At 43.1% G+C, this 15,295-nt stretch overlaps 2 protein-coding genes across 5 annotated transcripts in view; both read left to right on the plus strand.

Moving 5' to 3' along the window:
* Window positions 1-1,879: 1,879 nt before the first annotated feature.
* nfkbiz (nuclear factor of kappa light polypeptide gene enhancer in B-cells inhibitor, zeta) lies at window positions 1,880-8,133 on the plus strand. Of its 3 annotated transcripts, XM_048198281.1 has the most exons (12): window positions 1,886-2,384; window positions 2,763-2,863; window positions 2,939-2,972; window positions 3,067-3,158; window positions 4,012-4,373; window positions 4,517-4,622; window positions 4,777-4,923; window positions 6,235-6,298; window positions 6,381-6,550; window positions 6,632-6,742; window positions 6,829-6,996; window positions 7,162-8,133. In XM_048198281.1, exons 1-12 carry the CDS (start codon window positions 2,189-2,191, stop codon window positions 7,204-7,206), a joined length of 1,596 nt encoding a protein of 531 aa, XP_048054238.1. In that variant the 5' UTR covers window positions 1,886-2,188; the 3' UTR covers window positions 7,207-8,133. The 3 variants fall into 3 exon arrangements, with proteins under 3 accessions (XP_048054236.1, XP_048054237.1, XP_048054238.1); XM_048198279.1 differs by having other exon boundaries at window positions 1,880-2,384; window positions 6,381-6,742; XM_048198280.1 differs by having other exon boundaries at window positions 1,885-2,384; window positions 2,766-2,863; window positions 6,381-6,742.
* A 4,597-nt stretch (window positions 8,134-12,730) lies between these two features.
* eed (embryonic ectoderm development) overlaps window positions 12,731-15,295 on the plus strand; it is a 4,438-nt gene continuing 1,873 nt past the window's right edge. The window contains exons 1-10 of one of the 2 annotated variants that reach the window (XM_048198283.1): window positions 12,732-12,925; window positions 13,341-13,493; window positions 13,567-13,659; window positions 13,745-13,810; window positions 13,897-14,022; window positions 14,115-14,196; window positions 14,290-14,381; window positions 14,521-14,654; window positions 14,742-14,847; window positions 14,938-15,096. In XM_048198283.1, the coding sequence (XP_048054240.1) occupies window positions 12,809-12,925; window positions 13,341-13,493; window positions 13,567-13,659; window positions 13,745-13,810; window positions 13,897-14,022; window positions 14,115-14,196; window positions 14,290-14,381; window positions 14,521-14,654; window positions 14,742-14,847; window positions 14,938-15,096 (1,128 nt within the window). In that variant the 5' untranslated portion in view covers window positions 12,732-12,808. Of the gene's footprint in view, window positions 12,926-13,340; window positions 13,494-13,566; window positions 13,660-13,744; window positions 13,811-13,896; window positions 14,023-14,114; window positions 14,197-14,289; window positions 14,382-14,520; window positions 14,655-14,741; window positions 14,848-14,937; window positions 15,097-15,295 lie in introns of both variants that reach the window. The other variant, XM_048198284.1, reaches the window with a different exon arrangement.

Below are 15,295 nucleotides of genomic sequence, written 5' to 3' on the forward strand. Positions count from 1 at the left end.
CTAACTTTCCCATTACAGGGCGATATTTGCCCCTTTAAATTAATTTCCTGGGGCATTTGTACCATTATAAGAGCAATTTTTCTAATTATTAAATGTATGCATCATATTTAATCAATTTCTTAAATAAAATTTGAAAAAAATTTGTTTTTAAAATGTTAAAAAATAAACTCAGTTAGAACAATAAGACCCAATCAGACTGTTACCAATCAAAAGAAATCCTCAAAAAATCCATCTTTGCACTGCAGAAGTGGCACAGACGCTCCATCTGAAGTGGTATTATTTAGATATTTACATAGACTGCTTAATGCAGCTCACTGGTAAATAATGTTGTACGATTGTTTTGAATTTAGAAATATGTAAAGAAAATCTTTAAAAGTTTAATATTTTAAGTAAAAACAATCTATGTGAAGTGTAAATATGAAAATAAAACCGCCAGTAGGTGGCGGTAAATCTTAATGTGCGAGTCATTCATCAGTCTTAAAAACGCAGATTCATTCAGGAATCACTGTCGCTTGGAGACGCGCAACACTTCTGGTGTAGCTTTGTTTGAAACCGTTTTCACGAAATAGAGCAAAAACAGACCGTATTAAATCACCTAATATCAGCTTGTTTATTGGTCTTCAAATCAGATCAGTAAGTATCACATTTTCAATCATGCCAATACTCGGAGAAACAGGAGTATACTCGTGTGATGTTACTTTACTTATTGCTGAGATCGACAGAGTTACCGGTGTTCAGCTGCAACACTGGTTACATCACTTCAACACTTCACTGGCCCACCATGACCGCAGCACCGCCACCCATCGTCGATTAGATTTTTTTTTTTTAATAGTAATAATAATCATTTAGTTTAGTAAGAAAATAGACAGTTAAAACGGAGCGCATCTGCTCAATTCAGTGAGCAGCAGGAGTCAGATTTCAAGTCACTTCACTCATTTCGCCTCATTTTTCGGAATGACAAGACGAGGGAGGAAAATTTGGTTGACAGGCGAAATGTAAAAGCGCATATTTAAGCGGGTTTGTCATTGTACTGTTTTGTTGTTGTGTTTTTCATTAAGAATAATAATAAACCCACCCACCATTCAAGCAATTGCCGCCTTTGAATTGCCGCTACTTTAAAAGTGAAAGTAATATTTGCACACGGGCATTCATAACGGACGTGTTTTTTTAAATCAATTTTTGTATATTTGCCCCAAGCCCCCGTTAATTTTCAACCTTGATTATGATAACTGACACCAAATGTAGTATTTACATTGCGTCTGCGTCACACTGGTTGCCCCTTGTAAACAATTTTTGAAGTGTCTGCAGCGCATGTCTTTTGCACTTCCTCTGCTCTCCTCTGCTTACTGAAGCAAAGTCTTTGAATTAATGCATCAAAAGCAACCGATAGCAGTACGAAACATAACTGTTGTTCAGTTTAAATGCATTTTGGGAGTTTTTAATTCCGATTGTAGATCTATTCATGATAATTGATCGGATCATTCGCACCGGTGCGCCTAAATATTTTTTCACAGTCGCACGCAGTTATTTTTAGGAGCAAATGCGAGTGAAATGCTCGCACTGTAGAGCCCTGAACTGCAACACTATTGATACCAGAGTTCCTCAGATCTTGCCCTGCAGAGTTCAGCTCTGATCAAACACACCTGAGTCAGCTGATCAAGGGTCCAGGATCACTGGACAATCACAGGTGTGAGTTTGATCAGGGTTCGAGCAGTGGCCCTCCAGGACTGGACTAACTAACACTAGTTCCACTAGATGGAGCTCATAATCTACAGTTCTGTATCATCACCGAGTTTCTTCTGGTGACTAATTTAACATGAATAACTTGTTCTTCCATTTGCGCGATTGTTCTGTGTTTCTGCACGTTTAGTCATAGGCTGCCCTTATTCGTTCATTGACGCTGTCTTGAGCTGCAGTTCATCAGATCAATCACAGGTATGAAGATCTTTTCACTGATCAGATTCACACAGACTCGCGTCTGAAAACAAGAACCGAATCTCTCATAATGTTGTTTTAATTATATTTTCATTACATCAATTATTTTGAATGCTGGTGTCTCTAATCCTGAAGTATTAATGAAGGCGTGTCCTGACGTCACGGCGCGCGTCACTCGCGAATAAGTTCTTCAGTCAGTGTCGCGTCGCGTCATTCAGTTCAAACTCTCACACGCGCATCACAGCAAGAGAACATGATAATTGACAGAGTTTCTGAGGACTTCTCGGGTGTTCTGGACCGGGACACCGATGTTATGACGAGTCCGGTCAACCTGTGGTCATTCTACGGCTGTTCTTCTCCCACAGAACCGAATCTGTCGGCCGGATCTCCGAACTCTGATTCGGATCAGAGCTGGAGCGATGCGGGTAGTCCGCGAAACAGCTTCAACGGTAGGGAATAATGAATCATTATGTAATATTTATAATTAATAACGAATAATGAAATTAAATTTGAATTAAGCAAACTGATTGGGAGTCAGGAAAGCAATGTCTTGGTGAATAAAACTTATAGCGTGACGTGAAACTGCTTAGACAAGTTAGTCATTTAATGTCTTTTTTTCAAGACTGGTCATAACTTATTTTAAAAGTCATTTACATGTAAATTTTCCTCATTTGAATGCGAAAAGTATAACTGATAATCACTTATTAACTGCTAGTTGGTCAAACTAGTTCTGGACTGTCAAAAGTCACGCGATGTTTGATATTCAGAGGAAATCATTTAAACTGATTAAATTAAGCAATGTTTAATTCTAGTCTTTTCTTTGTAAGCAGAAGATCTGGGCGCGCGCAGACCGAGTCGGTATCAAGGTGTGCGCGTGAAGAACACCGTCAAAGAGCTGATCATGCAGAAACGTCATCATGAGATACAGGTACATGTTTATGACGGGTCTAATAAATCCACACTGCTGTACTATAAATTAACATAATTATTTGCTTCTTCACAGGTTCAGCAATATCAAATTGAGAGTGAATATCCAGGTAACTACATCACTGTATGCGGTTATGAGTTGAAATAGTATCAGGAAGTTGTTTGTCAAAAATGACTGGAAAATAATTTTCTGTTTCATTATAGTTACAACCCATTTGCTGCAGAGGAAGAGGGAAGCAGAGAATCCGTCTCACTGTCCTGTGAAACGACTGCGAGCCGCAGATGGAAACGCCCTGGTGTGTTTTAATGCTGTTTTATATAATGTGTCTCACTGGATCATGTGACATCATTCTGTGATTTGTTCTTCTAAGTTATACAGTTTAATAAGAATCATAGCGTACAGTGTAGGTAATTTTATATAATTTTTAGTTAAATGAGTTTCGAAACTCAGACTTTGACCAGCTGGTCTTGTGTCGTGATGAACCCTTACAGTCACTCCTCATCAAGTTCTCTTTCCTTCTTTCTTTCTTTATTTATTTGTTTGAAGGGCAGTTGGTTTTGAAGCAAGACTAGCATACAAAAATACAATTTACAATACATTAAAAATAACATAAAAATCTACACAAGACAACAACAGGCCCAAAATACTTCCCAGATTTAACAGAGAAATAGCAGTGGGAATGAATGAATGAATTAATTCATGGGTAATACTTTAGTTTAGGGTCCAATTCTCACTATTAACTAGTAGCATGTGTATTACTAGGATATTGGCTGTTTATTAGTACTTAAAGCACATATTAATGACTTATTCTGCATGATCATATTCTACATCCCATAATCAAACCCAATACCTAAACTTAACAACTACCTTACTAACTATTAATAAGCAGTAATTCATTTGTAGTGAGAATTGGACCCTAATCTAACATGTGACCAATGAAGGTTTATACCTGTTACTCCTGACAGAGGGAATCTAAACCGAGATCCTGAGGGGAAAACTGAAACTCAGAATAGAGAGGATGGGAACTAACCGTTATGTTTGTTACTATTGAACTGAGCTTTGACATTGAGTTTCCTGTTCAGATTCACAGGGAGCCTCATAATCCTTTTCAATAACTGTCCATAATAATGTTTTCTGGTCTCTCCTAGTCTCCATGTGCCCAAGATGAGAACATGTTTTATGATCGTGAGATGCTGGAGGACATCGGTGAGGTCCTGTCCATTGAGTCTGTGACCGTGAGGGGATGTCCAGCGCCAGTGTGTCGTCCTGCTCAGGGTCAAGAGTCTCTTCTGGCCCTGTACACTGAACCTGAGAGCCGCATGTACACCGACTGCCGTCTGATGTTGCCCGCGCAGGGCACTTACACGCCCTCCATCCCGGCGCTGGGCTCTCTCCATGTGACCGCAGACGCCCCAGTGTCCTTCTTCCAGTGGCAGATCCAGCAGGAGGAGGAGAAACTGGCCGCTTTGAGCCCTGTGGAGCTCACCACCAGAGACGGGGACGGAGACACGTGAGTAACCGCAGCCTTTACTGATGTCACATGGTCCAGACCTCCGCTTACAGCATATCTCAGCTGGTTATAGAGAATCATGGGCTGTTGTGTTTAGAGGAGTGTGGCAAAGAGCCGTGGAGTGACTGTTGACTGATTCGCAGGTTCTTGCACATCGCAGTGGCTCAGGGCAGAAGAGCGCTGGCGTTTGTGCTCGCCGGAAAAATGGCCGCCATTGAAATGCTGGACATGAAGGAACACAACCACCAGGTAAAGAAAAATCACTCCCATTTGACCGATGGGATTATCTGTGAAAGCTTGCCAAGTTCTGAACACTGACATGATCATACCTGTGCACACACCCTGTTACTAAAGCCGTGACTACATGCCATTACTCACCTGATCTCATGCTTCCTCCAATCAGAGCGCGTTCCAGGTCAGTGTTGCCGCAGATCAGCACCTGATTGCACAAGACCTGCTTTCACTCGGAGCTGAAATCAACACCATGGACTGCTGGGGCCGATCCCCGTTACACGTGTGTGCTGAGAAGGGCCACGCCTCCACACTGCTGGTACTTCCTGTCACTGCCTTTGCCTGGATGTAAATCCACACTACTGTTTGTTAGCCGAGTGCATATCGGTTTGTAACGTTACGAGTCAATGTCGCTCATCAAACCGAATCAAACTCTTTCTGTTCACACTATGATTGAATGAACCTCAACCACTAGATTATCAAATTTGTAATATTCTTTTATTCTGAAGAAGACATCAGCAGGACAACGTGATTCACGGCAGGAGATCTGAAGTAGTGTTGTCTTCGGTACTTTTAATTTTAAAAATGCGACGCACTGTTGAGTGGATTCGTAAACACCTCCGATTGGTCATTGTGTTCACGCACCCATCAGATACGTCTGTGATTGGTTACAATGATCAACGCTTCAAAAACATGTTGTAAATAGACATCACTGACGCTCTTCAGCGAGCGCTTACACAGATTCACACGGGAGCGCTTGAAAGCAGGCGTCTATCAGCGGACCGTCCGCCGCGGTGATCATTGTAGCCAATCACAGACATATCTGATGGGCGTGTCAACACAATGGCCAATCAGAGGTGTTTACGAATCCGCTCAACAGTGTGTCACATTTTTAAAATTTCAGTACCGACTTGGTATTGAAGTCGGTACTTTTGATAGCACTAATCTGAAGTCCGGCGGCGAATGAATCTGTACAGAAGCGCTGCTTTGAGGCTTTACATCAGATGATTTAAGAGAAGAAACTTCTCATAGTTTTACAATGCTAACCGTTAGCGCGCTATTAGCACGCTTAAATGCTCTAATAAATTGAAATAGATATATGCGCCTCGCTAACAAGTCGAACTCGCTAATTAGTCAGTTGTTGAATAACTAGTCACCCATGCCATCCCGGCCCCACCTAACCCTAAAACCGTGAAGAATTTGTACAACACAGTATTTCCTCGTTAGCCTGCGCATGCGTCAGTCAGCCGCAGTTTTTCCTCTCGTCATTATCTCTTCATCTATCAACAGTCCTGGTCTATCATTCCATCTTGATGCGCTGTGTTTATTTAACCAGGCGCTCACTGACTTCCTCATAACACACTTGACTGATGTGCATTTCCTCAAAAAAACGGCACGCAATGCAGAGAAAAATTTCCCCCGACCGGCTGAACAACACAGCCCTCTTTGATAAGAGAAGAAAACAACATGCCTGCGTTTCTGTCAGCCATTAACTGCCGACAGGCCGTGGCACGCAAACATCGCTGCAGTCGTTTGGCGTTCAGAACGCCTCCCTTCGTGTTGAGATCTGTTTACTCTCTTGAGCTTTCTTGTGAATTGCGTAAGCACCTCACTCACTGTTTCCCTTCAGGCCATCCAGAAATCCATGGTGACGAGTGGGCGGCAGGTCAATGTGGAGGTGGTCAACTATGATGGTCAGTCACCCTGAACTTCATCTGTCCTGGTATTTTAATAAATTCATCTACAGCCCATTAAACATGGCTCTTGTGTTGGTAGGCCTCACCCCTCTGCACGTGGCAGTCCTGTCCCATAATGCCGTGGTGCAGGAGCTGCTGTGTGGCGGGACGCCCCCCTCCGCTCAGAGTCCGGCTCTGCTGCAGAAGAGGAAGCTGCTCTCCGAGTGTATCGCCACTCTGCTGCTCATGGGCGCTTCGCTGGACACCAAGGTGAAGGTGGTTCTGCAGCCGCTCCAGGCGCCGCTGTGTCTGATGTTCCCGACTCACGCGTTTTCTCCGTGTTCCAAACAGGACCGCAAGAGTGGCCGCACCGCTCTGCACATGGCTGCCGAAGAGGCCAACATCGAGCTGCTGCGCCTGTTTCTGGATCAGCCCAGCTACTTCTCTGTCATAAACGCAAAGGTAAGCGAAGAGCGTAGTGTGGCGCGCGTTCACCGCCGCGGCGCTAGGGCATCATGTGACCGCTCGCTGTGTGATGTCATCGACAGGCGTTCAACGGGAACACGGTGCTGCACATGGCCAGCGCGCTGCAGGGTCGGCAGGCTCAGGTGGACGTGGTTCGGTTACTGCTGAGACGAGGAGCCGATCCCAGCGCCAAGAACCTGGAAAACGAGCAGCCGGCCCAGCTGGTGCCCGAGGGTCCGCTGGGAGACCAGGTCAGAAACCCTCCAGATTATCCTGCTTCTGAAGAGTCATGTAATGTTAAACCTTCGACCTCCGTGAAACCGGTCTGAGCGGTTCAGTCAAAAGAGCCTCAGGCCGCGTGACTCTCCGATGCCACAGAACTTTCCGCTGACCCGTTTCCTCTGTCTTCTCCACAGGTGCGTCGGATCCTGAAAGGTAAAGGAGCGCAGTCCCGCTCCTGAGCGTCCGTCCCGTTCTTCCCTTAGGAATCGCTGTCAGTCAGGCAGTCCGGTCTGTACAGATTCATTTGCCACTTCAGGCAGATGTCGGTTGTTTCTATGAAACAGTTTTATCATTGTTCACTACTGAGTAGTAGACGGCACAGGAAAGTGAGAGCAACAGTTCAGAGAATCTGCCTGACAATAGAAGAAGAGTCCAGTGTAATGAGGAGGGTCAGGATGGGTTATTCCAAAAGTGATATCATTAATAAACAGAAGACACAACGTTAAAGAGAAGGAAGTGAAGCGTGTTCGTTCACATTCAGTCACTGGATTGAACAGTGAATCTTCTTCTGTTGTTCAGTAGCAGATCTGAAGTGTTGCATTTGGCTCTGGTGTGTAAAGGGTTGTAAAGTATAATCTTCAAACAGTGTAACTATATCCGTATTGTTGTTATTATCACTCTCGTGTGTGTTTAGTCAGAAGGTTTGCGTGTTAAACATTATCAACGGTCTTCACTGAAGATGGTAATCAGTAACTTTAAACCAGTTGGACCAGAACGTCCTTGATTGTTGACTTAAGGCGTGTTTCAGCATGTCATTTTAGGACTTTCCTCCATTGATAATTAACTTTTTTGTGAGGTCATGTGATTCTCTATCCTCTAATTATCCTGGATTAATATTTAAATGATTCAGTTTGATTGTAACTGTTATTCTCAGGTCTAAAATAGGGTTAAAGGTGATTCTTTATGAAAACAGAGATTTTAAGAGCTCATATTGATTGTATCTGTATGATTTTGCTGATGTTCATGTTCATGAGGTGATGGTTTCGTGTTGTTCTGTATATATTATGGCAGGAGTGGGTTTGTGTTTCTCTGCAGGTCACTTGATATTCTGTAAGTTGTAATTGTCAACTGTAATTCAGTCCTAAATAAAAATTTCCTTGTTAGCATTCTCTGTTCTCACCAGCGTTTCAGTTTTCACCAGAGAGACTAAAGCAGAACTCGAAACACATTTCAGAACAAAAGAGCAGAAAACTGATCCAGACCAGGAAATGATTCCATTGAAGATCTGTTCAAAACAAGCATACACCTCAACACCACTTACAGGAATTCATGCAATATACCAGAAAAAGGCAGTAATAGAACCATCTTTATTCATCGTATCAAAGACGCTTTACTGGCACATTAACTACCTGCTGTGTTTGTCACAGCCGCGTTCATCTGCTGCGAAACTTTGACCTTTAAATGTCTATAAATTCACCACAATGACAAAATTCCACATTCATTTACATACAATAGACACACGGAGACACTGGAAATAGATTTGAAAAGTATATCCCAGGTGAATCCCACACTTGTGTAAGTTTTATTTCTGCAAGAGGGAAACACAATAAATATGTCATTATATAAGAGACGGAAGGAAGGTTTCCTCATATTCTGAGCGCGGAGAGTCTGGTGAAACTCTACAGGACTTTTTGGAGCTGTTCTAGTCAAATGAAGCGACAAACGCCTGTCAATCATCCTCAGTTATAACCTCAACTTCTGCATTTATGCTATGGTCACATTTCTTGTGTATATAAATAATCTTTTAGAAACGTGAAACCACAATATTCTCATTGTTCAGTGAACCTCAAGTTTCAATAACCTGAGCCAGTGATTCTCATCAGAAATCCCCTCATACTCAACAAGATTTCATTCAGTGTCGGTGTCAGTTATTTCATAAACAATATCTAGTATGATGTGAAGGAGGTTACGAAGATTTCTCAAATCAAGGTTATCTTCTGGGAATGGGAAGTTGTTATGGTTAACAGCAGTTTCATTGGTCTGTGTTTTTAAAGTCTGTTCAACCCCAAATTAAGTTTCAACCACCGAACGACCGATTGCTCTTTCACTTTTCTGATTGTCTGCGCTGGTTACAGCAACGGTCAAATTCAAACTGACTGTCAATGAGACATTATTAACTACTGTACATGTACAAATCAAACTCAAGACATACAATGCTAAAACTAGTACTGGAGACAAACAAGCGGTTCCATCTTCACGGTCAAAACGTATTAATGTGGCGTTCAAAGCAGATAATGAATTATGAGTCCTGAAGATCTGAAACTCTCACACTCCGGTGTGTCCAGGACCTAGAACTAACTTTTTGCCACACCTGTCAATGGCCGGTGACTTGAAATTTACTGGCCAAAACTATTTTTTACCAGTTATGAAACAAAACCAGGCAGGTATGATGGTAATATTTTGGATACTAGTGAAAATTCACAATCCTCTATTACAATTTCAATACCAAATCTAAAACTACTACCTTAATTAAAGGTGCTGTAAGCGATGTCACACGTTTTTAGGTCACATACAGCAAACATCTCCTCACTATCCACTAGCTGCCTGTCCCCTGAACACACTAAAAAAACGTGGTCTCTGTAGTCGCCACAAGCTCCGAAAATGGCAATAAAAACAAACTGGTGCAGCCTGGACCACGAAACATAATAAACACGCTCCAGCCAATAACCGACAAGAATGATTTTAAATGCGCGTTCATGACTGTTTCAGGAAGCGCAGAGGGGGGGGAGGGAGGGTCTAGCTAGCCTCTGTTTTGTTTGACAACATTTCGAACTTCAACAGGAAGTTACTCCACCCAGGATCGCTTAGAGCACCTTTAATATACTTTTAAAGACAAGTAAACAGTCAGTAATAAAATATGAACCTAACCCTGACAAATAATCAAAATACAAGCAATAGCACAAATAAATACAATACAACAAAGATACAAATGAAACAAACAGTGCTTTTCAGGCAGGTCTAGCAGTAGTTTTCGACCGAAGAGAGCTCAACTAAGTATCTGCGCGCTGTCTGAGGCGCGGCTTTCATGGCGCACGCTTCAGATGTTTCAGATGTTGAACTTCCCACAAAGCTGACAGTAATGAATTCCCTTTTCACGTGTTCTGAATATTTACAGTGGAAAGGCTTTCGTGATGATGCAGCGCTGACCGTCACTGTACAGAGCGTCGTTCATGTTCTCACAACATTGCTTTGTTAAAATTCATCAAAATGTTAACGGCCATCTGACGACTGACAGTTTCATATAGTTGGCGAGTGTTAATTTTAGGCCCAGTGACTGTTGGATGTAATTCCAGTGTGTTCGAGATAAACAGGTTAGTCGAGTCTGATCCTGCCTAGAGGAATTCACACAGTCAGATCTTAATTAAGAACTTAATATTTCCACATTATTGTGATGTATTTTCATGTTGTACGTTAAATAAAAGCCCCTGTCAGAATTAGTCTGAGTATCACTCTTGTTTTCTTCTTCAGTGAATTTTAAAAGATGCTCCACATTAAAACAGCCTCATTTATTGAAGTCTGAACCGCTGGAGATCATTAAACAAAAGCCTTGAGGGTTTCATACTCTGTTTACATCCTTCACGACTTTCCCACAAGCTTCAGCTTCACTGTAGATTAAAGAAGATGCGTGATGAGCTAATAATCAACGTCATTAACAGGATTCTTATACTGAATTCACATCAGGCTCCTCCAGTCACACTCATATTAAAACACCATTTTTAGATTTCAATATTTGTTATTGTTTAGGTTATTATTTGTTCCACTGATCAGACTGAACTGAGATCAGCAGCAGCTCCACTGACACACTGGGAACTCCCACTTCCTCCTGCAGGTGCTTGAACTTCCTGTCAGAGTCTGATTCCCAGCACTCATGTGTCGTCAGCCTCAGCTGATGTCTTTTTATAGATTATTTGATATTCAGTGACATACACAGAGAACCAAACACTGGATTTGTTAAACAGTGATGTCACAAACACAGTTCATAATTCAGCTGATGGTTTCAGTCAACTTCTGTACTCTTTCTAAGATGAAAGGAAGAAATATTAAATGTTCAATATAAACGCATTAGTCTCATGCTCTGTCAGTGACCTTTGACCTGGCAGTGGTTGTGGAATCTCCACTGTTGCGGGTTAGTCAGAGAAGAGTGGATGACGGTACGCAGCGCTGCAATATCATCTCAATTGAGCGTTGTTTTGAAAGTGAAGGTGATTGCTGAAGCACACTCCAATGTCGTTCACACCCTGATCACGATCATGAGTCGCTTCACAATCACACTGTTAATGTTTATAATACTTTAATAGCTTTCAGTCACATGGAGCCGTTCAGGCTGTTTGAGTGTTTTAGCAGTAAAGTCCCACTGTACCATCAGACAGCGATCACTCATCATGGCGTCTGTCAGTGAATATTGTGCGATTCTAATCAACAAATCAATATAATGACCACTCCAAAAGAAAAGTCCCACTGTTTCCTTTTTCACCAAACTGGACAGAAACATCAGGGAAAATGAAACTGTGGTTTTAATGGACTAACAGATCGAGATCCTCTGAAGATTGCGTAAATCGGCGTGTCTCAGCGTGTCGGTGGTGTTGCAAACACTTTCATTCTTCATTTCTCGTTCAAATCAACCAATCAGATTTAAGGGACATGTTAACAGTTTATGTCACGTTTAGGCTTTCTTTAGTACTTCTACATCTGTGTTTTCACCAGCATTTCCCTCTGATTTCAGGGAGAAGTTATGGGTAGGGTTAGGTTTAGGCCTACAATTTCGGACAGGAATGTTGATCCAGGAACATTTCTTACTTGACAGAATCACAATGAGTGTTTAATAGATGAAGACATGAACAGATTCCCAGTGTTCAGAAAGATCGGATGATCTGAATAATCCCATGTAGGAAATAATATATAAATAATAATGATTCAGTGATTCGTGTTGGTGAAGCAGGTTTATTATAAGCATCAGGATTAATAATGATAAAAAATAATCAAGACAAACACAGGCCTGATCAAACATCACTGATCATTTTATCTGATGACTCTGTCAGTCTGTAATATAATCACAGCGTCTCATTATAATGAACACACACACACACAAACTGATTAAGACAGTCTCGTTTCCACATCTGAGACTGCAGTTTAATTTCAGACCTGAACCTACATTAAACATTAATAACCAATAAACTTCCATATGAGGGTCTTCATTAAAGTTAAATCTCAGTTAATATCAAACTTATGTCCATCCAGTTATTATAGTCTGAGTTGGTTCAAACACATTTTAATAACATGAAATGTTGAAATCCTCTCTATACACTGTGAACTATTATCGCACTTATAAGCCATTAAAGGTTTGCATCAAACTTTGCTGTTCATCTGTATTTCTCTGCTGACTGAGCTCGAGCGATGAGTGTGTGTGAGTGTGTGTGTGTGTGTGTGTGTGTGAGAGTGAATGAGTGTGTGTGAGTGTGTGTGTGTGTGTGTGTGAGAGTGTGTGTGTGTGTGTGTGTGTGTGTGTGTGTGAGTGTGTGTGTGTGTGTGTGTGTGTGTGAGTGTGTGTGTGTGAGTGTGTGTGTGTGTGTGTGTGAGAGTGTGTGTGTGTGTGTGTGTGTGTGTGTGTGTGTGTGAGTGTGTGTGTGTGTGTGTGTGTGTGTGTGTGTGTGTGAGTGAATGAGTGTGAAATGTCTCCCTCTGCCGTCGCTCGGTGTTACTGCAGCTGTCGTGCTGTTTCGCGGCGGTGTGGCACGAGCGCGCGCGCTTCGCTTTCCGGCAGTGTGGCATTGCTGGAGGAAGATGAGGAGGAAGATGTCTGAATCTCATGCCGAGGCGGGAAACGAGATGCCGCATAACAAGAAACAGAAATTAAGCAGCGATGAAAACAGCAACCCTGATCTGTCTGGAGACGATAATGTACGTTTGCTGAATGTGTTTAATGTGTGTTTGTGCTGCTGCTCGTGATGAAGTTTCTCTTTGTCTGTTATCGCGTGTTTCTCATTAGCGCAAGAATCAGCATGATTTAATGTGACGTTATGATTGTGTCACTGTCGAGAATAACATCAGTATAATCTGACTGGCTTCAGTTCGTGAAGATTCATGTGTTTATATGATGATGATGATGATGATGATAAACCCAGTCAGTCTCACTATTAATACCCATAATAATAATAATAATAACATAAAGTCTGTTCTGTGTGTGTGTGTGTGTGTGTGTGTGTGTGTGTGTTACATGTTTGTTTATTAAGTTCTGTTCAGATTGATTCACTTGCATGTTTTCTCAAGGTGTGTTCATTCATCCTTTTCCAATCCAATGTTTCTGTTTTCCCAGGATGACGCCGTCAGCGTTGAAAGCGGCACTAACCTGGAGCGTCCGGACACGCCGACCAACACGGCCAATGCCCCGGGCAGGAAGAGCTGGGGCAAAGGCAAGTGGAAGTCCAAGAAATGCAAATATTCCTTCAAGTGTGTCAACAGTCTGAGGGTAAGAAAGCTTGTGGTGTTTCTGTAGTGTGTACTTGTGCGGCACCCTTGACAGTGAAATGTGACGCGTGCAGGAGGATCATGGGCAGCCGCTGTTCGGAGTGCAGTTCAACTGGCACAGTAAAGAAGGAGATCCGCTGGTGTTTGCCACGGTCGGCAGCAACCGGGTGAGTGAGACACACACACACACACACACACACACACACACACACACACACACTCTGCTGATCCTCTCATGTCTGGCTCCTGCAGGTGACTCTATACGAGTGTCATTCTCAGGGAGAGATTCGTCTGCTGCAGTCGTATGTCGACGCTGATGTATCCTTTCATAAACGCTGGTCGTCCGTCCGTCGTTCAGAGCAGCCGCTGTCGTCTGTTATTCTCTTGACTCTTGCACTCTTTAGGCAGATGAAAACTTCTACACCTGCGCTTGGACCTTCGACACGAGCACCAGTCACCCGCTGCTGGCCGTGGCCGGGTCACGTGGCATCATCCGCATCATCAACCACATCACCATGCAGTGCGTCAAAGTGAGTCGAACGGATGTCACCCCATGCTGAATTCTCATTGGAGGAAGCAGTTGTGTGTCGTATTGACACCGATTTCTTCTTTTCGTCCGCAGCATTATGTCGGCCATGGAAACGCAATCAACGAACTCAAATTTCACCCGAGGGATCCGAACCTCCTGCTGTCCGTCAGTAAAGGTAATGACCTCAGAGTCTACAGACACGGTGTGTTCAGCGCTCAGTGTTTGATCGTGTGTGTGTGTGTGTGTGTGTGTGTGTGTGTGCGCGCAGATCACGCGCTGCGCCTCTGGAACATCCAGACAGACACTCTGGTGGCCATCTTTGGAGGCGTGGAGGGCCATCGTGACGAGGTGTTGAGCGCGGTGAGTTTCAGCTCGTCCACATTAAACAGTGTTTGTGTCTCATTATAATAATCGCACGTCTTCTGATGCAGGCTTTCCCACACTGACGAAAAGCTTATTAGCGAACCGTGAAGTCATGAAAGTGTCTTTGTGATTGTAGGATTTTGACCTGCTTGGTGAGAAGATCATGTCGTGTGGGATGGATCACTCGTTGAAGCTGTGGAGGATCGACTCGGAGCGGATGCAGAAAGCCATTCGCGGCTCATACGAGTACAATCCCAGCAAAACCAACCGGTGAGTCCTCACTATCTAGTGCACTTACCCGTCAGCGCTCTACGTGCTTCGGCGTGTGGATTGAGTCTTTTCTACATCCGTTTTCAGGCCTTTTGTGTCTCAGAAGATTCACTTCCCAGACTTCTCCACGCGGGACATCCACAGGAACTACGTGGACTGCGTCCGCTGGCTCGGCGACTTGATCCTCTCTAAGGTGCTTTGACCTGCCGCACGACAGCAGCTACACACGTTTCAGTTTGTTTACTCATCTTTATTATTTCTCTTGTTTGGTCATGTTTCGCAGTCATGTGAGAACGCAATTGTGTGTTGGAAACCTGGGAAAATGGAAGACGATATTGACCAAATCAAACCGAACGAGTCTAATGTGACGATTCTCGGCCGCTTTGATTACAGTCAGTGTGACATTTGGTACATGCGCTTCTCTATGGACTTCTGGCAGAAGGTATAAGGTTCTGCTTGCTATTAAGTGAACTGTGAACTGTGGGTTACTGACGAGAGCAAGCTAATGACAGACACGGGTCCTCATTCATGACACCAGCAGAGCGAATTTTTGTGTAAATTGTTCGTAAAGCCGCACTTAGTTGGTACGAAAGAAATGTACACCTGCTCCGTTCCACGTGTGAATGTGAGCAAAATATTTG

Source organism: Megalobrama amblycephala, linkage group LG7, assembly GCF_018812025.1.
Source record: "Megalobrama amblycephala isolate DHTTF-2021 linkage group LG7, ASM1881202v1, whole genome shotgun sequence".
Classification (NCBI taxonomy): domain Eukaryota; kingdom Metazoa; phylum Chordata; class Actinopteri; order Cypriniformes; family Xenocyprididae; genus Megalobrama; species Megalobrama amblycephala.